The sequence below is a fragment of the Pezoporus occidentalis genome, unplaced genomic scaffold, assembly GCF_034315485.1.
Source record: "Pezoporus occidentalis ecotype Australia unplaced genomic scaffold, CSIRO_AGI_Poc_V1 ctg160, whole genome shotgun sequence".
NCBI classification, from domain to species: domain Eukaryota; kingdom Metazoa; phylum Chordata; class Aves; order Psittaciformes; family Psittacidae; genus Pezoporus; species Pezoporus occidentalis.
The window spans coordinates 1,023,050-1,047,860 of record NW_026913426.1 but is presented as its reverse complement, the minus strand read 5'-3'; the positions used below and the strand labels follow the sequence as shown (position 1 = coordinate 1,047,860).

The following is a 24,811-nucleotide window of genomic DNA, read 5'->3' as shown; positions in this document are numbered from 1 at the left end:
TCAGCTGTTTGTTGGACACTCAGCTACAAATCTCTTTTCCTGCTCACTTATTCTGTAATTTTCATGTATTTTACGTTTCAATTAGACAATGAATGCATTTTAGTTCTTCTGAATTTCCTTTTCTGTTCCTGTTCTATGTCAAACCCACTAGAAAACTAAATGCTTCTTGTTGCCAGAGTGACCATGGGAAAGAACTCCCATTGACAAATGAGCTGAAAGCAAACAACAAACCAGCAATGGCTGGGACAAGTAGCTGCTTCAACTCGCACTTGGACTCAGACATACTGTCTTTTGATACACATTTGTATTTTGGTGACATATGTAATACACTAGCAAGTAGCACCTAGTGTTACTGCTGTAATCAGCTGAGCTTGTACTCTGATTTGATGATCAAAATGTTATAGAAAACACTTATTTTTCCTGCTGACAACACACACACTTGTGATTATCTAATTGAAGCAACTGCATGAGTGAAAAGGAGTCAAAATAACCCCCCACACTCCAAATTTGTGTTCAGCAGCTTCAAGTGTTTGTCCAATAGCACTGTCTTCCACCTCCTACATTCCTTCTGTAGAGTGGACAAGAATGGAAATACACGGCTATGATAAAGGACAAATAAAAATCAGGCTCCTTTTTTTTTTGCATCAGAACCACTAATTCTCCACTCTGTGCTCCTTTAAGGATGGTTTTTATCTTGAATTTAAAACCGGTGGCCAGCTCCAAACACATGGAATACACTTAAAACCACATAATTAAAATTGAGAATATATAGGATTCAATTACTTAAAGAACATTGTTATGAAAGTTACTTCTGAGTGTTACTTTAACTGATTTTAAAATAGCAAACTTCCTTTAAGCTGGGTTTTACAAGCCAGTGTCTTATTATGCCACCATTTAAAGACATTATAAATGTAAAACTGTCACATCTAAAGCGCACATTCACCTCTGGTTTTCCTCCCTCTCAGCTGGAGTCAGTGTCTTCTTCTGTTTCAAGTGCTCTATGACAGCATTCTGTTTCATAACCACCTGCAGAATGATCGAGAACCCAAAACAAAACATCAAAGCTTTAGCCAGTATTTCATGTCATCGCTGGGAGAAGCAGGACATTTCTGAGGTTCAGTAAGTGCCAAAAGAAAACTGATTTTATCAGGGGGGTAGCGCTTGTTGAAAGTCAGTACTTGAAAACTAAATTGAAAGCTAACATCACCTCCCCCCGCCCCCCCCCGAGTTGGGTATTCTGTTTATGTCAAGTTTAAACCTAGGGACTAAATGTAAATTGACAGTATTCCTTCAGTGACTGGTTGTTTCATTTAAAAAATGGTAAGAACCTATTACATATGTATATTTTTAAAGCCCTGCAGCCATCCAACAGCATTACATTTCAGATACCTCTTTGAAACCTCAGTTTTCTACAGCAGGCAATGAGAGTTTTGTACATGTGTTCTGAACATCAGTTCTCCTCTCTACACCCTGTCTTTCCTGAACTGAGAATAGATTGTCCCAGCAGCTAGTGGTAGGTTGAATCCAGGTGCCAGAAGACTGCAAACATGGTATAACTGAATTGATGTGCTGAATTAAGCTAGAATATTTAATTAAGTTGCCAAAAGCAATTGTGCACCAACTTTGACAGAATCAAATTAACTGCCTATCAAATGTATTAACATGGTTAACAAGAACAGGCATTTAAAATGAGATTGGTTTTCATTCATTAAGTTTTAATTTCCTTCTGTTAACTTTACCTGTTTCTGGATAATGTCACTTTGATTAGAAGCCTGAAGGGTGTGCTCACGTTTAAATTCTATCTGTTGCTGCTTTTTCTTCTGTTGCTGCTCCCTGAGCTGCTGAACTCTCTGCAGCTGCTCCTGAACACTAGCTGCTTGAACTGTCACCACATTCTGAATCTGGTGAGCCTGCACTGGGCTAGTTTGTTGGATCTGAATAGGTAACTGAAGCTTGATCTGCTGGGGCACACTGCCTTGTTGGGCTTGTATCTGAGCCACAACATGTGACTGAAGCTGAGAGAGAACTTGGACTTGTTGCTGAAGCTGAGGCACTGTAATAAGTTTTGTTGGAGGCTGCTGAAGTTGCAGCTGAGGACGAGCTGGGGATTGCACAGGAACCTGATTTAAACTTTGAGTAGTTGCAAGGGTTGAGACTGAAGTCTGAACCTGAGGTTGTGATTGCTGCAGCTGCGCTTGAATTTGTATGGGAGCATGGGGCTGCATCTGAATCTGTTGTTGGGTTGTAGTCTGCACCTGAGCTGGTTGCTGAGGCTGGACTTGGGACTGGCCTTGTGGAAGGATTGCAGTCTGCGGCTGACTCTGGACTTGCACTGGAGACTGCCCTTGAGCCTGGGTCTGTGCTGGAGACTGAGCAGGAGATTTAGACGACTGTGCTTCAGGTGTGACTGGAGAGTCAGCGGATGCTGGAGTCTGAGCTTCAGGCTGAGGCTGGGCTTCAGGCTGGAGTGCTGGCTGAGCTGCTTGTGGCTGGGCCGGCAGCACAGGCTGAGTACTCTGATTTTGCACTTGAGGCTGGGCTTGCTGCTGACTCTGAGGCTGTGGCTGAGCTGGTGGCGGCGCCGATGTTGGCTGTGCCTGTGGAGCTTGCTTCTGCTCCCCTGCAGCTGTGATGGATAAAACCACACATTCCATTAATTTCAAATGACACATCTATGAGCCTTACTAATTTGAACCTTTCAGAACTACCATAAAGCTCTCTGCAGAAATTCAACAGATTTCTAGGATTATAACACATTTCCAGGATTATAACACATTTCCAACCAATTTACTGTACTAACAGACCATCTCCAACCGCATAAAAAACTCCCATGCAAGCAATACCGAGGCTTTTTCTATTGTGGAATAGAACAATGGTTACCTGAGGTTGAAGTAGAAACTGTTGTTGTAGTTGTGCTAGCTGTAGTAGCAGCTGCTGGTAGTGGGGTGAAAAGAAATCTCTGAATTGTACCATTTGGCATAGCTGCTTGCATAAGCTGTTGTCCTGGACCAGGTATTACAGTCACACCCTGAGGGATTAACTGTAATTGACCAGTAGTTTGACCTTGTCCCTGAATTACCACAGTTAATCCTTGACTGCCACCCTAAAAGAAGAGTTAAGATTGATGTGTTAGTGATTAATTCTTAGACAGATTTTTGCTGAAAATCAGAAGAATTAGGGTTTGAGTTTCAGAATTCAGTACTTCTACCAATGCACTGAAAACAATTCCTAACCAAGCATCAGATCTGTAACTCACAGGAGTCTGTTTTTCCCCTATGCTTGATTCTAAGCTTATTTTTGCCAACAGATCTTCAGGATCTGAACAGAAGCTGCAAGAACCTTTTCCTCTTCCAGTTCCAGATACTGTGATTTTTCCCCTGAGACTGTGGATAACATGAATGAAAACTAAATCTTCACACAAAGTCAAACAGACAAGCAACAAGCATTACGTTCTGAAGGCCATACAAAATAATTACACCCCTTACTGCTATTAATGAAAAAGACTTTTTTCCATACTGCTAAACTTCCCTGATGCAGTTACATTACTGGGGAAAACAACAGGAAGGAATATTTAAAACTTTAAATATTTAAGCTCCTTTCAGGCTGTAAATACGCTATTAGTCCATCCTAAGGCCAAACCATACAGATAGAGCGGATACACCACACTGCTGAAACCCAAAGGCTTGGTAAGTATTAGCACACTTCCATGCCTAGAGGCTGTAAAACATTTTACCTGTCCTTGTGTTAGCTGTGTGAGCTGGGCCATAGTAAGCTTCACTTGTCCCTGCTGAGGGCGAGTGGGCTGTGGTGTGGTTTGTGACTGTGTTTGTTGAGGTGGTGCTCCAGAACTTGTGATTGTTTTCTGGCCAGCACTGGAAGAAGCTGTGCTGGTGCTAGAAACTGCTGTTGAGACAGGCTGACCCCTGATTATCTGAGTCACCACTTGCTGTGTCTGACCTGTAAGGGAACGATTTGGGATAAGAAACACATTTCCAATATTGTAACCATCAGGCATTCCAATCACAGTAACGCGCAATTATCAGACATGTGAAGCAAGCACCGCAGTTAGCACACAGATGTTCTTTACAAACCATTTGTCTGTGTGGTTGACTGAAAAATGTCTGCAAAATGTTTTCTATTTTAATTTAATCCATGCACTTAATGAACAATTATTCTAATCTCTTTTTTTTGGCTTTTTTTTTAATGAATGGACTGATGGACTTAAAAGCATCAAAATGAGGGATGTTTGTATTGGGCCATATGACACAGAAAGCACGAAGAGACAAACCATGGATTTCACACTGGAAATTAAAATATTAAAGTGAACCTACTGGCTGGAAGGATACCTTGTTGCACCACCACAGGCGTTCGAATGATGGTCTTCCCAAGTGTTGACTGTTGCAGTGGTGTCCGTATCACTGTCATACCAGGGCGTAGGGGTGTCCCTTGCACTACCTGCGTGCACCAAAACGGACATGTGAGACAAGCCACTGGGATGTGTCCTCCGGTCTGGTGGTGGTTTTGTTTCTTTGATTGTTTTAATACAGTAAGAAATGACAACATGCAAGCAGATCCAACATTTTGTCATATATACCCATACCATTAACCTTACCAAGCTCTAAACTATTAGTTTTTCTAATTGGCGAGAATTGTACCTCCCTGGAATAGAGAATTGCTGAGATGAGCCAAAAACATTGAAAAGTAACAAGACAGAACTTTCAATATCTGCAAACAATTTAAAATACATGCTCTATATTTTTTTTTGCATTACATCATCAGAAAAACATCTTACTTGTGAAGTGCTTGTTGTTCCTAAGGTCCCTGTGGTATTTGGCCTAATTGTTACAGTTGCTGTCCTTGGCTGGAATGAAGTAAATGTTTGACTTGCACCTGTAGTTGATGGAATGATACCCAATACCTTTTGCTGAACTTGAACAACACCTAATTAAAGAAAAACGGAGAGTTCATTAATGATGTGATTGCAGCAAAAGAAGTAAATGCAGCTCCAGGATGGCATTTAGAAATCGGTCTCCAGGTTTCTAGAATACCTTTGAGCCTTTCAACGTTTCTTGGGAGAGCCTTTGTCATATTGCAAAAAGCAGCAGCATTATACTCTGTTGACAGTCCATCTACATTTTAAGTTAAGAAATGGGTGTTTTAGAAAAGATTAAGGAAAGAGTGAATCTTCACAAAGCTCAGTTTGATGGTAACTGCGAATAAGTCCTTGCATTGTCACGGTGCCACAAATTAATATTATACAACCATTAAGAGCTATAATCTCATTAATTTAAAATGTAGAAGACCACTTTAAACACCTGTCACCTAGAAGCTTGTGGTGCTGAAGAAACTGGGTAATGCTTTTCCTCTCACCTAAGAGGTTTCAATACAAAACTAGTAGCCTTCACGATTTGCTAAGGTGCTAAGTATAACAGAGACAGAGAATTCAGCTTTTCTGTCCAATATACATTCACAAATCTCAAAATATTAAGTCCTCTTCTTGAGGCAAGAAGAAAAACCCTGATCTTAGTTTGGAGCTAAACTCTCGTTCATCACCGAAGAGTGGATGCAGGTATTAATCACTCAGAACAGCAGCCTTTTTTTCCTTTCATGAAGAAAGTGGTTTTGCTGATGTATGTTTCAGGTTAACAAAAAAGCATGCTTCATTCCACATAATTAAAAATAAAACTCCGAATTTTGCACTATGAAATGCAGAATAATTTACAGGCAAAAAAACCCCTTGCATTTTCCCCTTACAGACACAAATATGCAACACTGGGGGAACAAGTTCTAGAAACTTGTGTATATATATATACATAGGTATTTTTTCCCCCTTCAAGTCACAGTTTACTTCACTGGGAAAATTGTGTCAATGGAGAATGAATGAGCAAGCTGGAACACATGTTTAATTCAGTTCCCTTTCCCCTACCTCCTTGAGTTGATGGCACATTGACGGCAACAATCTTGCTGTTTGCAGGGAGTGGCAGCTTAGTTATCACTTTCCCTGCCATCGTTACTGGACTGCCTGAGATCTGGAAGGTCTGCCCTGTGCTGGCAATGGTTGTGGCTGAAGTGGCAGCTGTGCTAGTGGCTATTGAGGCACACAGAACAGTCAGTTTTAGAGCAGAATAATCAAGTCAATGAAATGACTTTTTCAAGTATGAAACAGCAAACTATTTTTACAACCATTTTTGAATGCATCATACTTTCTTTGGTAAAGAGTCTTTTTTTGGATACAGTACATTACAGTATAGAATGCTTTCATTATCAATGATTACTAGTACAACGACTGTGAGTAATAAATGAGGCAGGTCAGAAATAAGACTACCTAGCAAGTCTGAACAAAGGAAAATTAGACAGGTAATATCTCAGAAGTGTCCTGCTGACTTAGCAAGAGATTAAAGAGCAAAGATAACAAGAAATGTAATAATGATACATATTCTGAAGATGTAAGCACTATATATAGGATGAACTCTGGCATGTGTTCTTTCCATGACAAATGGCTACTTACCTGTTGAAGATTGGCCTTGTTTAACCCAAGTAGCAAAAGTCTGATGGAAATTCTTGTTCTGCTGGAATGTTACTGTAGCTGGAGAACCCACTTTTGTAGTAAGTACTACTTTGGTTCCAGTGGGGACTGGGCCCGTTAAAGGGCCTACCACAACTTTCTGTGGTGTTGAGACAGTAGTCGCAGTGCTGCTGGATGTAGTGACTGCAGGGGACACGCCTACCATAGGTATCTGCTTCTGCTGTTCCAGCCGTTTCTATGGAATTCAGAAGAAAAATGAACAAAGACATAATTAGCATTTCCAGGGTTTGGAAAATTAATGCTGTCTTTCCCAGTATTGGAAAATAAAGAACTCTGGCAGGATTTCAGTTCAGGTTGTAAAGGGCTGAAGAATAAGCTGTTTGCACACACTACAGCACGAGACTCCTTGACACAGCCAGAAATTTTGCTTTATAGCATCTTTAAAATCCTCAGTTTATGTTAATTTCAGTGCGTATTTTACGTTAAACAAACCAGTAGTCTCAGATTAATCTGAAAGGTTAAAAAACTTTGACAAATATTCATCTATTTGGCTTTGACCGTGTGCACGCAGCCTGCATCTCTGCCAGTAAGCAGTACATCATTGTTAACATAGTTTATTACTAGCATTCCTAGGTTCAGAGCTGCCTGCACTGAGATCCTGCCAGTTACAGAAAGAAGATTGTATCATTCTACTTCATTATTAAGACTGATTTTAAAAATCAGTCTTTTAACTGTAAATCCACTTTGCAGCCTGCTTAAGAAAATTAGGTTCAAAATCCTTACCCACCAACCTTCTGGGCTGTAACTGTCAAGAAGGAACATGTAATACAGAGAGCCACTTTGTGAAGGGATACTATCAGTAGGCTCTTTTAAAATTCCAACACATCTAGCATTCTTCCCCATGCTACTGGAATCATCTCAGTATTCATTAAATTAAATTCCAGTGATTGATTAGCATTACATTGTGGTAATGCCCACCTATCAGAAGTACTTATTGACTAATAATATAGTCTCGTCAGGGAAGATGAAATGAAAAAGGACTAAGTTGGAAGAAAGCAAAATTCTTCATAACGTATGTGAAACACCAAAATGGTATTTGGTTTCCTAATTCCAATTTTGCATCCATTAATACATACATACACACATCTATATACAGTGATATTAAAATTATCAATAGGCTTCATTCATTCAACCAACTTAAGATAGGATAAAAATCAAAAGATTCAATTTGAAGCATGAAAAGCAAATGCAGTTGTATTCCCAAGTCAGCTATAAACCAAGGCAGCTTTCCATTACACCACAGCAACACCTTACCTGGAGATGGGTTCTTCTCAGCCTTCTTTTAAAATGAAGCAAGCTAAATCTTTTTAAGGTGTAATGAATTAGATGGGGGAAAAAAAAACCCGCAAAGGCAACCCCAAAGCAAATCTTCACCTTAACCCCATTTCAAAATAATGGATGGACACAGTGTGAGCAGCATTGTTTGATGATTTAGTTTGCACAGGAAGCAAAATCTCTTGAAAAATGGTGCAAGATAAGGGATAAACTGTGTTTGCCATATTTTAATGCATGCTGCTGACAGGTGGGACTACCAAGAGCTCCCCCACCTGCTGGGCAGCCAATCGTTGGTGTTTTAGTTGAGCCTCCAACTGGGCCTTGAATTCCTCTGCCTTCTTCTGTTCACTAACCTTAGCCTGTTGTTCAACTGCCTGTGCCTTTTCCTTCTCCACCCTGCCAAAGACACAACCGAAAGTAAGTTATACCACCACGTAAAATCCAACCCTCAAACTGGATTTCATTTTATCCAGTTTAATCGTTCCTATAAGAACAAACACCGAGATGGAAAATCACTCAAAAACTGGCCATGGCTATACAAGTATTTTGTAATAGATTAATGAAGTTGCATGCAACATCTCTTAAATATTCGGATGCTGAACTACTGTGTCACCTTATAGGAAACTATTAATCAAAACTGGAATTTGTAATTACACCTGAGATTGCAAACAATCTATGCAATACCTTTAATCTAAAACAATTCTTTCCAAGTGACTCCAAAATGTTGTTCAACTCTAAGCATGTAATACTGAAAATATTCATTTATGACTTGAATATTCTCAGGCTGAATTTACCTTTACTTTACTTGTACACATTCATTTTCTTTGTATTATAAAAGTATTTAAACACCTAGTGTTTTAAGTCATGCTAAAAGTAGCCTAAAGCCTTTCCATGCATTACCATAATAGCCTTTTAGCATATGACAGTAACTGGTTCATAACCATGCTAAATTAATATTAGTTGTAACAAATCTGTAAGATCTGCATAAAATAGCTTTGGTACCAGCAAACAGTTTAGCTTTACAGCTTTGAGGTTCACTACCATTACCAAAGGCACAGTGAAAATGCAACACAGATACGCTTCCACTGATTGTAGCTACCACGTTCGTGTTCTCCAGCAGGAACCGATTTAACATACACAAATTCAAACTGCTTTCTTTAAAAGCTCATTTGAGTTCATTTACCTTTCAGCAAATGCCCTGATCTCCCATAGTTCCAATTCCTCCTCTGCCACCCAACTTTCGATTATAACAGGGCCCGTTTGCTTGGGTGTTTCCGGCCTTTTTGGCCTTAGTGCACTTGATCGCAGTCCCTTCCTCTGGGGTGTTGGAGTTTCTTTAGAGAACAGTCAAAACACACACATTAAGCTTGACAGTAAAACAAAATGAAAGTGTAAGCCAAGATTTAGTGTCTTTTTCAGTCTCATTTTATACACAGGAAGGCTTTTCAGCTTGAGAGATATCAGTTTGTTAAATGCATCACTTGTTTCCCATAGGCGAATGAATAGTTCATGTCAAGCTGTATTTGCTTCCTTGATGGTCTGAATTAACATAAAGATCCAGTTACCTTCATTTCTGTAGGAGCTTATGGGAAGGAGAAAAATGTATAAACAAACATACCTTTTGGAGCCTCTGGTACACCAATGGGACAAATAATTTTTCTTATACAGTACTCTGACCGGATTCCATACGGACCAACATCTCTTCGCTTGATTATTTCTGTTGTCGTGATTTCAGTTTCAGATGTTTCTACAACAAATTAGTCCCAATGCATTAATAAGAGTAAACAAATAAAGCTAAATCTCCAATCAACCCAATATAATCAAGGTAAAGATACAGCAACTAGTACAAACTGTTGACTACAACATTTGGATGCTAACATCAAGACTTTACAGAAAGGCTTGCAATGTGTTTGATATTAAAAACTAACAGCAAGAGTTTCTGCATTAAGGAAGTAGTCATAAATTTGAGGAAATAATACCTGTACGTGTAGTTCCTCCCCCAGGTGGAGCTTTTGCTGCCATATCATCCCATTTGAGACATGCCCACAGCAACCGCAGCATGAGGCTCACTCCAGCCAGTGATTTCACTGTTTGAAGTCGGTACCTAACAACAGACCATGAATTGTATTTTCAAATCAAAATCTATTCAAAACATCCAACCAAACCCAAGGGACAAAGATTCTTCCATTCTACCATTACTGAACAATGTAGATAACTATTGAATAATAAATAGCAAAACTTAATTTCATCACATCCTAAACTCTTCCTCAAAAATATAAAGCATGTACCTCCAAGTAATCCCAAAAGTTGGCCTTGGGGATGGATATGGCCAGATATCCAAGGCAGGCTTTGCATTGTAATTGAAATAGGGAACTTCTCTGATCCCTCCTTTCCTGGCCAGCTTTTTCAAGTCATCATTGGGTAAAACAAAGATGCTTTTTTTACTGCTTTTGGTAACGAATTTTCTGTAAGATGGTAAGGCAGTTCCAGAACGGGTTTTTTTGGGTCTTGCAAATTTCATTAACTTCACTTTGTCTTTTGTAGAATATTCTTTGCTGACAGTCATGGAAGTCACCAATGTGCCTTCTGGGGTAGTCAGTGAGTCAGTTACTGTTGTTGTAACCACTGTTTTACTATGCTCTTGCACAGAAACGACATCAACATTGCTGTCTGTAGCTGGAGTGGTGAGCTTGGTCACAGTAGTGGTGGTAGTTACAGTGGATATGGCACAGTTTTCTGTAGATGACACTACTGTTGTTTTCTCATCATTAGAAGCTACACTCTCTGCAACTTTATACACAGTTTTGGATTCTGTAGACACAGTCGATGTTGTGGTTGTCACTTCAGTAATAACAGTTTTTGTTTTACTTTCTCCATTAATATTCTCCATTTTGTATGTCTGTACACCATTCTGACCAGCAAAGTGGCTACTCAAGCTAGATTCCTCACATGAGGTTACAGGCGACGGAGTAACTTTTTTCTCCTCAATTACATCAGTTTCCATGGATTCCGTTTCACTATTCAGGTTATTTTCTTTACAGACAGTGCCAAAAGCAGATCTCTCCGGAGAAAGACGTTTTTCTTCAGTTTTCTGCACATACTTGGGAACTTCATCTGGTGGCTGATGACTCTCCCCAGATTCCAACCCAGGTGAACTCTGCAGACGTGACTTAGCATCCACGTTGTTTTTGTCCTTTGAGTCCTCTACCGTGATGTCACCATTCATGAAGGGTTTTACTGAAGATTCCTTAAAAGTCAATGGTTTTATTTCATGTTCTTGAATGGATTTACTAATATTATTAACTTTTGGTTCAGCATCACCCCCTGCCTTTGCTTCACAAGTACCTTTAACTGAGCAGCCATCATTTGGCAATGCTTTAACATCGCTATCTTTTCCATTCATTTGAAATGCTGATTTTTCTTTTCCTGTCTCAGTTTCTTCATCTTTATTATTCTTTTTGTCAGTAACACTATTTAGATTTGTCTGATCAAGGTATTTGGTTATGGTCCTTGTCTCCATTTTCTTTTGACCATTAGCCTCAGTTAGTTTAGAGCTCAGTAAATCCTCACCAGCTTCTACCCCATCCATGTGTTCCAGCATTTGACTTTCAAGGTTTCTTTCAGAAATTAGCTCTGTTTTAAATGGTTCTTTACTAACTGATTTTTGGTGTAACGCGGTCTTTTCAGATTTACTTCCACTTTTTACTGAAGTCATTTCTTCCCCCATTTCACTTTCTTGAGAAGATGCTGGTTCAGTATGGCTTTTTAGCATACAATTGTTTTCTGGGTCTTTGCTCTGCTGCTCAGAATTTCCCTCTGAATCTCTCTTTTCAGGGGTGGCCAGAGCATCCTTTCTACATCTGCTTTCAGTTACCACTGGCTCCAAGTCTCCATGTTCACACTGAGTCACTCTGGTAATAGACAGGTTTTGTTTCAAAGGTTTTTTGCTGGTTTCTGAAATATCCCATTTAATTCTACCTTCTGCATTTGGTTGTTTCAAGCCATCCACAAAGGAACTCTCAGATTCTCTAAGAGCCTCTTGTCCTTGATGCTTATCAGCAGTCACAGGTTCAGGGTTTTCTTTACTATCATTCTGAATGGAGCTTTCACCTTCAGAGGATTGACGTGAGTCTTCATCCAGTAGCTGGCCTTCTCTTTTTGACAGCCTGTTTGTCAAAGGCAAAGACGGTTCATCCAGCTCACCAGTTTTGGAACAAGAGATGCTGCTGATTGGCAAGCAGTCCTGTTCTGCATCTTCAGTTCGGGTCTTCTCTGAAATACAGGTTTGATTTTGGGAAGACATGTTAAACTGGCTTCCTTCTTTTACTTTTCTCATTTGTAGCTCATCTGTGTTTTTCTGGGGGCTTACAGATCGAATGCCTCCAGTTTTAGCACTAGCCTCCAGTTTCATCCTTTCTAGTCGTTGTTTTTCTTCCAGTGTAAACTGTTTTATTCGCCTCTCAAGCAGTCCATCTAATTTTGATGATTTTACTTTCCTTTTGTAGCAAGTCCTTAAATGAAATCCCTCACTGACGTTGATTATATCCAGCTTACAATGACTATCCTCATCTTTTATGGGGGATTCAATTTTCACATCATCTACATCCATAGGTTCTTCCTTGATGACTTTATCGTTTTCACCATCGATTTCTTTTTCCACTGTGAAGAAGAACAAACTCTGCATCAGTAAGCTCCCTTAACAACGAATACCAACCTATACTTTTAGGTTAACAACTAAGAAATAAATGGACCTTTTAGCATATTAATAGAGTTCAAGAAAAAGGGAACAAAAGCTTCAGACATTACTACAAGGAACAATCAGCAATCATTTAACTGAAACATTTTAAATGTCTTGACAAAACATGTTACAGCTTTTCAATAGTTACTTATGAGGCCCTATGCTTTTACACACGCAGTGCTGTAATGAATAGTTTTACATAATTTCAATATAGCATTACCTTTATCTTTTGCACCATCCAGGCTTTCAGAAATCGTATCAACTTCTACTTTTTCTTGACGTGACTTCTCTTCTTTCACTTGTACCTTCCCTGACGTTTCTGAAACGTCTGCTTTGTCTCTTGCTTGCGGATCATGCGAATCCTTTGTTCTGTCTTTTTCTAGTTTTACCTTAATTGGACCTTTTCGTTTATCCAAACTGCATTTTTCCTCTTCACTCTTTGCTATTAATAAATGAATTAAATGGTGTCAATTATTCAGAATATCTTTCCTACTCTGCTACATTTTAATGTATATTATAGTTTACCTCTCAAATCATCCATCATTAGCGAAATTGAGAAATAGGTATAATGTTAAGTATACAATGGTAATACTATTAAGCTTAGTGCACTACTGAATTAAAACCCCATAAAATCTAAAAGCCCACCAGAGGTAAAACTGTGTCATTTACCTTAGTTTTTGGGGAGTCTATGCTCAGCTTTTCTTACAAAAACATACCCCAAACCCACCCATGTTTTAGGAAACTAAATACCACTTTCTGAACCCCCAGTCTACTGACAGTGTATTAATTCAGGCTCTGAAAAGTCACAATTATCATAATTTTCATTTCACAGTGAAACGAGAATGGACATTAGTATTCAAATGAATTTGTGCTTAGCACAGTAGTGGCTATTTACTGCAATACAGAAAGCAAAATAAATCCAATTTATCAATCATACAGAAAACACTAAAAACAGCAGCATCCATTTTGTGTTTGAGCCAGTCAAAAGCAACAGGGAAAGTATTACATCAATATGTGGGGAAAGAAATCATTTTAATGTGTAACACAGGGTGGGCCACCATTTTCTAAATTTTAAAAGGAAACTCATGGTTAAATTCATTATAAATAAGACTTGCACAGTTCAGGATGCATTCTAAAAGTCAACTGTATAAAACTTGCCTTTTTAAATATAAATCTGGAACAAAAAAGTGAGAAGATGCATTTTAAATTTCCTAGAGAAATTCCTTTCCCCTTAGGAAACTACTGTTGCCAGATAAAATTGCTTAACAGTTTTCTGTCAACATGGGGTGTAGATAAGTGTACATATATAATGTACACACCCCAATATTTTAGATGTTACTTTTTGCTTGTGATTATCTACATAGTTTTATCTAACTTTAATTTACACAAGGCTGTATAAAGCTGTATAAATATTACACACAACTTTGTAATTCAAACAATTTAATGTAGCTTAAAAAAGAAGAGTCTATGAAAGCAATACAGACACTTACTTGGTAGCAACCTTCTGTAGTCTGCATTAGTATTTCCAGGCAGTTTGGGCAGAAACCTGTGGACATGTGTTTTACTAATCCAGCTCCAGCCACCATACCCTGTTACTCTATATTCCTCTCCTTTTTGCTTCCAAACCTGTGAAATATTTTTAAAATAGTAGTTTTAATTTTGCTATTCGCTGCATTATTAACAACCTTCTATTGGCAGACTTTTTAAAGCAAGTTGAAGTATATTTGTGAAATACACTATCTAAAATTAAGTATCTGATAATTACATTGATTCCACCATAGTAACATCTAAAAGCATATTTATTTCCTCCGAGAGAATCTATTTACCTAAAAGCTAAAAGATTATACAAGTTTTTGAATGAACCCATCCAACAGAAGTGTCTAATATCTACTGTAGAAGAATACAAAGAGGCTACTATAGTGGCTCCCATCAGACTATATAACTTGCCAAAGTAAAGGTTGCACTGGACAAAGACAGACATACAAAGATGCCAGTAACCATCTAGAACCCCTCCACTAGAAAAGGCTGCATTTGGCAGACAAACATCTGTCAACTGAGGCGGTGTCACTAAGAGCATAATACATAACAGATTTGGTTCAGATGAAGATTATGTGCTTGAACACATGGGCTTGGTTCCTATCCTAATGGCAGGGAGTAATGCAATTATAACAAACTAAGTTTCAAATGAAAGCAGAAAGAATAAGTAATCAACAATGCCTGTATTTTGTTTGTTCCTCACACAAAAGAAAACCTCACCTGATGCTTGACAGGAAATGTGTATTTCACCCACGTAGCTTGCTGCATTGTTTCTTCTTCTTCTTGTTTTCTCTCTTTTTTTTTCACTTTCTCCTTTTCTTCTCTTTCTATTGCTGTCATTCTGCGTAATCTAATACATATAGATTGAAGTGCATTGAAGGACAGGATCTTATAAGCAAATAAAAGAAATCAAACAGCAGCATATACTACCTCTTTGAATAATTGTAAACATCTGAAGTTAAGAGGAATGCCCAGTATCAGGTTATATGTATTACTTGCACCAGAAACACTACTTTTTTTTGGCTATTCCAGTAAGGCAAACACAGCTGCCTGCAACCAAGTCTGACATCAGACATATCTTGTTTCTGCTGCTATGACACAACGAGAGACAAAAGACAGACTCCACTGAACTGGGTGTGTTGAAATTTGCTCTTGTAGGCTCCCAGAGCTTTATCACTTTGGGACTGTGGCTCAGGTAAAGAGAACAAACTTGCTTTGCAGGAGCAATGAGGCTATAAAAATCTCGTCATGTATTTTCAGTATCTGGTTGAGAAAAAAACACTTCCAAGTGCTGAATGACTGACTAAACTTAAACGTAACTCTTAGAGGCTTAGAGGAACCAGTAACTGTAAAACAAAGGCAAGTTCTCAGAGTCAAAAATACTGTGATGTTCATTTATTTTACCTAGTGTGCCCCAAGGACTCCCGCCAGATTGGCAGCATGACAACCGGTTTAATTGCACACTCCAATATAGCCAGTGCTAGTGCAAATTCTCTAGGTTTGCTGCACATCTGAACAGCCTTAATCCAGTTAGACCTAAATTGGAAACAAAGATTAAAAACCAGAAACATACACATGCACTAATACAGCATGCTCTGTTAATAAGATTTAATGGTAGGAGAAAACCTCTTGTATTGTAATACTTCACTCAAATGTGCAATCCTTTCAGCCATCCATCGCAACACACACACGTTAGCTTATGTTTTAACATACGGAAGCATGGTGCTTTGAAATCACTGATTTGATAAAGACCATTGCTCATTAATTCTGTTAGCCAAAATACAAGTAAAACAGGAGAATATATATTTTTCATTTAATAATTTACCTGTGGGAAGCCCAGTTAGGGTGAAGGAATGATGCCGGGATGTTGTTTTCTAGCTGAATGATAGTTAGCCTCAAAGTGGAAATGGTAAGAACTTTGGACCCATGTACAGACCCATTCCATTTGAACTCTCCAGCAGGAGTCAGACAGAATTTATGCGAGAGATGTCGTCTCTTGTCATGGTCCTCCCTGTGCTGGTGCTTGTTCAATGCGAATGAATTAGTGGCATATTGATTATGATACACACGATACTTCCCCTCTTGCCCTAATTTGAAGTAATTGTTGATATTTCCTTTCATCACAACTTCCTTCTTTGTGTTCACTCGTGAGATTTCACCTTGAGAGTTGACCACTATAACCTTGTGAAAGAAAGAATAATTTTAAGGGTTAAGTTTCAAGTATTTCTATTTATTTATTTATGATTTAGGCTTCAACTGTCTATATATAAAACAATAAAAGCCCCCTTGCATCAGCCTGTGGAAGCAAATAACTGTTTATCTGATATACTACATATGTGTACTTCATTGCTGATGGACAGAGTTCGGATATTCCCAGAGATCAACTTTAACATTAAAAAAGCACCATCCAGGCTCCTCAGGAAGTCAACCAGGAACTCAAGTTGTTGCCCTGAATTACGCCTATTGTGGAGGCACCTTTGGGAAAACTGCTTCACTGACTAAGGAAGCTTTCTGTGAAACCCCTCGTTGGCAAAGCACAGAATTCATACAGGCAGCTAAGCAAACAAGTGTCTTTGACTTTGAGAACATGGCATGGATAACATCACTGGTGTAATTATTCATTAACTGAGTTCCAAATTTGAGAACTCTGTGAATAAATATGCCAAGTACTAACTTACAAGGAAAACCAGCTAGCAAAAACAAAGTGAGTACACCAACTAATATGCAGAAAAACCAAGTGCAGTGAATTCCTGGCATTCAAACACTTCTTTCCTGGAGAAACTACTTAAAAAAATAAATCAAACCAAACCATCAAAACCCAAACAACCTACAGCCACACAAAAAACATTTACCACTGCACTGAGTCACTATCACACCTCTGTAGATAGTAACTAAGAACAAAGGAGGAGGAGAAATGCTTCCTATGATTAAACAATTTGCTATTATTATACATTTTTTTAAGCATCTTCATAGTCTGCCAAATTCACTTTTTTTAGTTTTAAAATATTATCAGTTTTCTACAACATTTTCATACTTCAAGTTTTCCAAGATGTGCACAAACCTCTCTGCCTTCTTTATGCAACTTATTTGCTTCGTGTGCTGCAGCAGCAACCTGCTGGCTTTTCATCTGGCTCAGCTTGCTATCTGGATTCCGTGATCTCGTGAGCATTCGCGTTGAGCCTGGTGTGCCTTTTCCTGCGCCTGGAGAATCGCTTCTTTCACCATTAGATTTCTCTCCTGCCCAAGGGAAAAAAGGTTTTTAAAAACAAAACCTGGAAGTCTTCTATTTGTGTATGGGAATTACAAAGTAAAAAGATGCATAAAAAGAAAGTTACAGATCAATTATTATTATTACCTATGTCCTCTGAAGCCTGGGATCCCCTCTCTGCATTTTCAGCATCATCAGGCGTCCTAATGGAGTCATTCTGCCCAGAGCCCAGCTCACTGCCGTTGCTGTTTTCAACATCTGACTGTAGAGGTGCAGCAGACACACTGCTGCTGTTGCTAGGGATCATCTGACCAGTTTCTTCTACAAGAGAACAACTTCATTTTTAGTTCTTCTTTTAAATTAGATCAAGGTAATCTTTTTGTGTTTTGAATTTTTTATCAAATAAAGGCCAGATGAACATGTTTTGCTGGACTGGAGGGAAACACCTATAAAATATTAATTCCCTCCAGAGCACTGTATCCATGAAAATATCTTCAAGCAGTTTCAACTTCTATGGCTCTGAAGGGCTGAAATTCATATTTACAGAAAGCATGAATATGTTTTAACTAGGAGACAATTTTTTTCCTATAGATGCACACACAGAGAACTCTCTGCTGAGACTCAGCTTTGCTTTCAGAATGCAGATTTCATGAAATATATTTTTCCTGCAGCTTTAACTTATTTTATTCTCATGCTCTTTAGCCTTCACCTTTCAGCTGACCTCCAGTTTTCCACCAGATCTTTGACTGTCTCTTCTTTAGCACAGTAATTCTGAGGAATCCTACAGATTTCAGGTCAATTGGCACTACCCTGCACCTAAACTCCTCTGCAAACTTCAAATCAGCCTCTTTCTTACAATCTGATGCATCTAAGTGTTGCTTCAAGCTCAGTAAAACAAATGGGTTCTTGGTCCTCAGTTGTCCTTGTTACTGTCTGCCTTGACAGCTATGGACACCATTGCCACATCACACTGTTGATTTTAAGAAAGGTGACAGAACAAAACTTCCCTTTTGTGAAACGCTCACTCCTAGCAGAAAGACCACACGGTAAAGTATGCTGGGGTTCTTAGAAGATCCCAAACCTGCACGCACCACTGTTCAATCCATTTCCCTTTCGACTAAGAGGAAAAGCGGAACCATTTGTGGTGCATGTTGTCTGGAAGAGAGCGGAAGCACCCAATCCAGACTTTTAGTAAAAGACTAATACCCAAACTACATTTAATAAGGTGGTGACAGACAAGTGACAAACATTCTCTTCTAGCTTTGCATTTTACTTCAGTTTTCCCCCTCTGGGGGTAGCTGCCTCACTGATACTGGTTCAGTATCCCTCCCTGCCTCTGAAACGACAGTCTCAAATGGAAATTTCATCACAGGAACAGAATTATCACTATGAATATAGCAAATTAGATATAAATAAGAACCTTCTCCACACACATACACTTTCCTACAAAACCAAAAGCCCATTCATTTTAAAATAAGCTAGAAGCTTTGGAATGAGAAAAGTACTTGTGGAAGTATAATAAAGAAATAATGATAAATATACAAGTGAAACTTTAAAACAAAATACTAACCCATAAACGTGTCTGGAACAAAGCTATAGGATATGTAACTTTTCCATTAAACCTTTACGGAGTTATTTTAACTTTAAAATAGAACAAAAACCATATGAGAACAGATATATTTGGTCAAGGATCTAAAACGCATGCTTGTTGTCCCATGTGCTAGGAATCGATTGAAAAAGTGTAGTATGAAGCTTCCAGATTGTGGATTAATCTTAATGTTCACTATCTCCTCCTTTGAACAAAGCTAATGACAAGGTTTGGATGCATTTACATTTGCAAGTTCAAGAGCTGCGATCTGTATATGAATGGAGATTTCTGTAGGAGAGAAAACCTTTACTGCTGTGTTCTGAAACATAACACACTGAACATCACTACATCACAGATATTATAGAATGATATTATTTTAGAATTATAATGTATTTGTTATAATTCTAAAATAGTACATTGCTATCTTATGCAATTAAGTCCCATTTATTTCTAAGCCAAAAGTTTGGTGTTTTTTAGAATATTACTAAATAGTGTATATTACTATTTTTGAATCACTGACATGGTAGAACAAGACACATTAAAACACAAGAGCCCCTATGCTTATGATTCTGACATCTGTTTAAAATTCCTAGCATGACAATTTCGACCTTGACATTTCTGTGTACTGCTTTATTCACTTGAATGAAAATGCTTTGTTTGTTAGTAATTCATACAGTAAATGAGAGGTTAAAATAATAAACAAGCCAGCAGCAAATTAGAATTTGAAATCAACTTGATAGGATGCTAAAAATCATTATGGATCAATATGGAAAAATAAAATCTACAGAAAACAAACATAAAAAGCTTAGCCATACTCATCTTTGGAAGGCATGGAAACAAATGCTAATGTCACAGAGGACCACAAATTTCAAGCACTAGTTGCAAGAAAATTAACTTTGAAATGTTAATGACAACGTAGCAGTAAAGGATGGCACTGCAAGCAAACAGCATGAGTGATATACGCTGTGAATGGTTTTAGTGGACAAATCAGAGAGAAAAACTTAACAGATTCCCCAAATTACAGAGGCATTGGTAACAGTGCCTTCTGTACCTGAGAGTTCCTGAGGGAGCTCTGATGCCACCTTCTTCTCTGCCACGTTGTTGCTCTCAAGGGTTTCTGACTGACACCCCATTGCGTTCTTCCCTTCAGAGCAACTAGTCTCTCCTGCAGAAGGATTTGTGTTGTTGTCATCAGTGCTTGATGTCACAGAGTTACTTTTATCCCCAACGACTGTTGCCTCTATAGTAAAATGCACAACAAAACTTTAGGGATATTCTTTAGTATGTCTTAGGATGTCATTTGGCATCATCCATAGAAAGCAACTTCAGCAGCTTGGTTTATCTGTTTGATAAAGCTGAAAAACATTGAGCTTTTTCCTTCTTTTTTTTTTCTCCCTTCTTCTATGAGACAGTATTGTCTCAAAATCAAAGAACAAGCCAGTTCTGATGAGGAAAACAATGTTAAAAATGATGTAATATTGCCTACTACAAACATGCTGATCACAACCTGCAAGTGTCACCTGTACCTCAAGCTTCCTGTATCTACAAGCTAGCAGTATCTTGAGAAGTAGGAAAACTGGTGAAATTACTTAACAAGAAAACCAATTACAATACGCAACCCAAGAGAACTGACAAACAACAATCTATTACTTACAAAGTACCTTACAGAACCATTCCCCTCGTCCCCCAGATCACATTAATACTTAAAGAAATGTGAGGGTCTCAACTAAAGATTCACTTCAATGAAGTTGTTAAAGCACAGGCAGAGTTTCTTTACCTTCTGTTTTCACTTTTTCTGCATCTTGCTCAGTGGGAGCCTCCTCATTTTTCTCTTGTTCTCCAGATTCTTCCTTGCTTCTCTCAGCATCTGTCTGGTCATTATCAACATCACTTCTGGCCTTTTCTGCTTCATCATCTGCTTTATCTTCCACTATTTCTCCTTTTCTTGCTCTGATAATGTCCAAAATTTCATCTACAATAGAAAGTATGTTGTCATCAATAAACAAAGCAACCACCACCTACAGAGCCACAAGCAGAAATAACATGACATAAATGCTGCTTCTTTTCAATGAGGCAAAAGATAACATCCATCTTCTTGCCACTTTTTTTCCCCACACTTAGAAGAAACAATTCCACAGATTTAATAATTCATTCCTCAGAGTTAATGCATTTATATAGTGATGACTTATATCCAATTTTAAACCTGAACATCTAATCTTCATGTCTTCCCTAAAAACAAAGTTCAGACCTTCGCAAATTTATATTGCTATTTATTTATTGCCTCAAGGTAGATAAATTAAGTTAGTGAAGAAGTGCAGAGGAGATATACATTCTTCCACACTTTCCATAATATTGTAGTAAATACTGGAGCTCTAACACTGTTGCTACTCCAACTCCCATAGGATTGTAAAGTATTTATGAAGAGATAATACACACACACACACACACACACACACACACACACACACACATCAGGAAACATGACAGCTAACACAGCTCCACCTCAACACCTGGAGCAATCACAGTCTGGCACACCCTAGCCATATCAAGAATCCAAATCATTCAGGACATCCTGGAATACATGATACATAATCTACAAGAAGTCAGCACTAAATAGCCATGCTGGTACACCTGCATGATCCTTCTCCATCAGTTTCTATAGGCTTCTTGTAATAAAAGAAATATGAACTACCATTTGATTCAAAGTGCAACATCTACTGCCATAAAATACTCTTACCATTTGCTGCAGAAAGGAAAGACTTGTTGTTGCCCCTTGCTTTATTCGTGAGGTCTTCCGTCACATCCATGTGCCGATGAATTTCCTCACGCATTTCTTCCAGAGTTTTGCATAGGTCAGCTTCCCAGTAATCTTTGTCCAGGCATTCAATCAACTCTGCCAGCTGGATCTTTGTGCTAAAGTACCAGATTTTCTTATCTTTCTCACTTTCTGAATCTTCCTCTCTGTAAGAGTATTGAAAAAATATGAATTTTCATATATCTAGAGAAATGACACAAATTAATATCAGCCTACTTTCAGCAGAGAACTCTTAAATGCCAGCACCCGAGTGTGAATAACAACAAACATGAGGACACTCACATGCACCCAGTTTAGTACACAAATGCCCCTTTCTCATTACCATCCCCTCAGAATTTCTCATTACAACATGCTCAGGAAAGCTTTTGAAGGGTCTCCTTAAAACTTGTTTGTCCAATCTGCAACAAAGTTTATTCTCTTTATATTTACCATTACTGTAACCAGTAATCTACTACCGAGTCTCAAACAATTTGCAACAAAGGAGGTATGGCTGCAGAATCCATAAAGGGGAGTGTTTCTGATGCACCTTCAGGAAACAGCATTCACCTGTGAAACAACTGTTGTACTTGCAACTCAATCAGAACACTACTAAAATAAAGTGGTTATGAAGTTAATAATTACAATATGACTCAAAATTCAACTACTAACTTGTCACAACCATTACTGCAAACCAGACTTTTGGTTTTTTGATGACAAAACCTGGTGTACTGCAATGAAATACAATTTCTTCCACATTTTCTTCCATAAAGGCCTTTGCTCATGAAAAGCAAGTAATTCTACCTTACCCATTTACTCCTCTAGGCTACCAGTAACTTCCCATTAGTTTTAACAGGTTAGCATGGTTAAGTTCAACAAGTTCTCTCAGAAAACAGTCATTTCAGGAAGACATCCCATATACTACACATCAAAAAGTAACAGCTCAACACTGACAACCATTGGACTCTACAGAATATTCCATGCCTGTAGAATTCCATGTTCAAGACAAATTGTTTAAACCATGTTTTCTGTAAACCAAGGAAGTTACCTACTAACAATAACAGGAACGGCAGCACCTCTATTTATGATTGTGAACAAAAGCCATTAAAAAAAATATAGGAAAATGCCTAAAGCATAAGTCAGAAGGGGAGATGAGAATGCAAGAATTCAGCTTTACACAGCAAGAGGAAAGAACAGGGTGAAACAAAATGCTTAACTAGAAAGGGCAGGGCCTACTGAATTTTTCCCTGGCAAATATCCAGTAGAAGCAGGAAGAGGAAGACACTGGCAGAGCAGTAATTGTAGAGACGCTCTACTCCTTACAAACACAACTGCACAATATGATGCTGTTGCTAAGTTTATACTGTAATATAAATATACAAGCAACTCAGGCATAGAGCCTTGTACACCTTGCTTAACTTTTGACAGTGATCATCCAAGTATGTTCTTTTGCCACATTCTCCCCCCTTTTAGCAAACCTGAAACCACTGCAGCTATGCTAATACCTCCAGGATACTTATGTATGTATGTCACCTGAAAATCCCAAGCAGCATCTCCCTTTTCCTTTCCCATCAGTTCTTTCTATTCTTGTGTTACAAGGTTCCATTGGACTGTAAAGCAACTAGCTGTTATCTTCAATTTCCCTATATAATCAAAGAAAAGCCTGCAGTACCAGGAAAGGTCTGCTGTATTACAGGCTAAGGAACCCCAGAGCCACCCTGTGAAGAATCAAAACACTAGACCGCAAAGACTGTATTCCACAGAACACACCTAGAGCTAATCTATGTGCAATTCAAGTCCTACCCATTAAAGAATTGCTCAGATAATATTCTAGAAATGGACAATGAAGCTATCCAAGAGTATTTTATTTCCTTCCTGCTTCATTTATATAGGGTTTTGAGCACAGAATTCCTCTTGAACTGAGGGCTATCACAACCTTAGTAACCAAAGTTCAGGGATTAGTGTTTTCTGTCAACAAAAGCACAGACAGAAAATGAAAAGGCAGAAGCTTGCTGTTAGCCTTACACAAAACTCATCCTTGCTCAGACTTCTCCCCAAGATTCAGTTGTGTGCCAGTGGAAGCCCTGGCATGCAATAAACTTGCTAACAGTCAAAGAGCTACAGCAGAAATCGTTCTATGCAATCCATTTGGCAAAGCTGGTTAAGATTTAAACTAATGATTAAAATATTTAGGCTAACTTCCCCTGAACACCTTCTTCCATTGGCTAAAGGGACACTACTTTCATTCTCTGAGAGGCTATCACAAAAACAAGATGGAAAGATGCAAGTTTACACAAGGACTGATTCCCAGTGTTTTTCTCTGAGGAGGCAGACTTGATGCCCGACAGGTCTACTCTGTCTCCAGGGGACAACTGAGTCACATACATCAAGCGAGGCCAAGCAAGGGAGAGAAGAATCACATCAGCATTTCCTACCTCTTTCAGCCTCCTGCACTGCCAGGAACTATTCACTGGCAGGCTTTCGAGGCAAGTTTTAAGACTGATAAAACTGACAACACAGAACATGCTAGAAACTTTCAAGTAAAGTAATAACAAAGCAGATACACCCCTTCCTGAATTCCATGCTGATACAATTAGACACAAGCATTCAGTCACCTGCTTAAAGTAACCTACGCAAGCAAAGATCCAAACCCTTTTTTAATTAACAGGTGAAAATCGAGCAGGACGCATTGAGAACAACCCTTGCAGACAAAAAGCTGAAATTGGTTCTCCTGACCATCAAGGAAGATGTATGTAACTCAGCAATAACAATTTGCGTCTTACTTCTGCTATCAAAATGAAAACCAAACAATGTTTCATCTGCTTTCATAAACATCTGACAAATGCAAAGCGTCTCAGTATGTCTAGAAAGAGAACCTGTTAGAACATTGCAGCAGTTTTACAAGGAGAATGCAAATCAAAGTCCTAAATTCCCTGACTTCACTTGCAGAAATAACCTTTACAAGCAAAACAAAGGCACAGACCCAGAGACATCATCCTAAGTTTGTTAACAGCTTGAAACTAAAAACTCAGGAATTCTTTTTCTCTTGACCACAAGATTTTCTTAAACCTCATTGCTATTTGCTCCTG

The 24,811-nt window shown here is 38.5% G+C and overlaps 1 protein-coding gene across 12 annotated transcripts in view; it reads right to left on the bottom strand.

The window, feature by feature from the left end:
• The window catches only part of BPTF (bromodomain PHD finger transcription factor), a 52,880-nt gene that overhangs the window by 11,639 nt on the left and 16,430 nt on the right, over window positions 1–24,811 (bottom strand). For 4 of the 12 annotated variants that reach the window (XM_062612604.1, XM_062612602.1, XM_062612609.1 and 1 more), the window contains exons 3-25: window positions 21,669–21,892; window positions 20,709–20,903; window positions 19,983–20,171; window positions 17,491–17,664; window positions 17,197–17,372; window positions 15,961–16,316; window positions 15,540–15,671; window positions 14,856–14,985; window positions 14,090–14,225; window positions 12,820–13,041; window positions 10,150–12,520; window positions 9,841–9,965; window positions 9,480–9,608; window positions 9,045–9,195; window positions 8,134–8,257; window positions 6,509–6,761; window positions 5,927–6,088; window positions 4,793–4,941; window positions 4,332–4,455; window positions 3,734–3,957; window positions 2,881–3,103; window positions 1,740–2,626; window positions 944–1,026 (exon numbers count right to left, since the gene is read on the bottom strand). In XM_062612604.1, the coding sequence (XP_062468588.1) occupies window positions 944–1,026; window positions 1,740–2,626; window positions 2,881–3,103; window positions 3,734–3,957; window positions 4,332–4,455; window positions 4,793–4,941; window positions 5,927–6,088; window positions 6,509–6,761; window positions 8,134–8,257; window positions 9,045–9,195; window positions 9,480–9,608; window positions 9,841–9,965; window positions 10,150–12,520; window positions 12,820–13,041; window positions 14,090–14,225; window positions 14,856–14,985; window positions 15,540–15,671; window positions 15,961–16,316; window positions 17,197–17,372; window positions 17,491–17,664; window positions 19,983–20,171; window positions 20,709–20,903; window positions 21,669–21,892 (6,939 nt within the window). The remainder of the gene's footprint in view (window positions 1–943; window positions 1,027–1,739; window positions 2,627–2,880; window positions 3,104–3,733; window positions 3,958–4,331; window positions 4,456–4,792; window positions 4,942–5,926; window positions 6,089–6,508; window positions 6,762–8,133; window positions 8,258–9,044; window positions 9,196–9,479; window positions 9,609–9,840; window positions 9,966–10,149; window positions 12,521–12,819; window positions 13,042–14,089; window positions 14,226–14,855; window positions 14,986–15,539; window positions 15,672–15,960; window positions 16,317–17,196; window positions 17,373–17,490; window positions 17,665–19,982; window positions 20,172–20,708; window positions 20,904–21,668; window positions 21,893–24,811) is intronic. The other 8 variants (XM_062612611.1, XM_062612612.1, XM_062612613.1 and 5 more) reach the window with 7 other exon arrangements.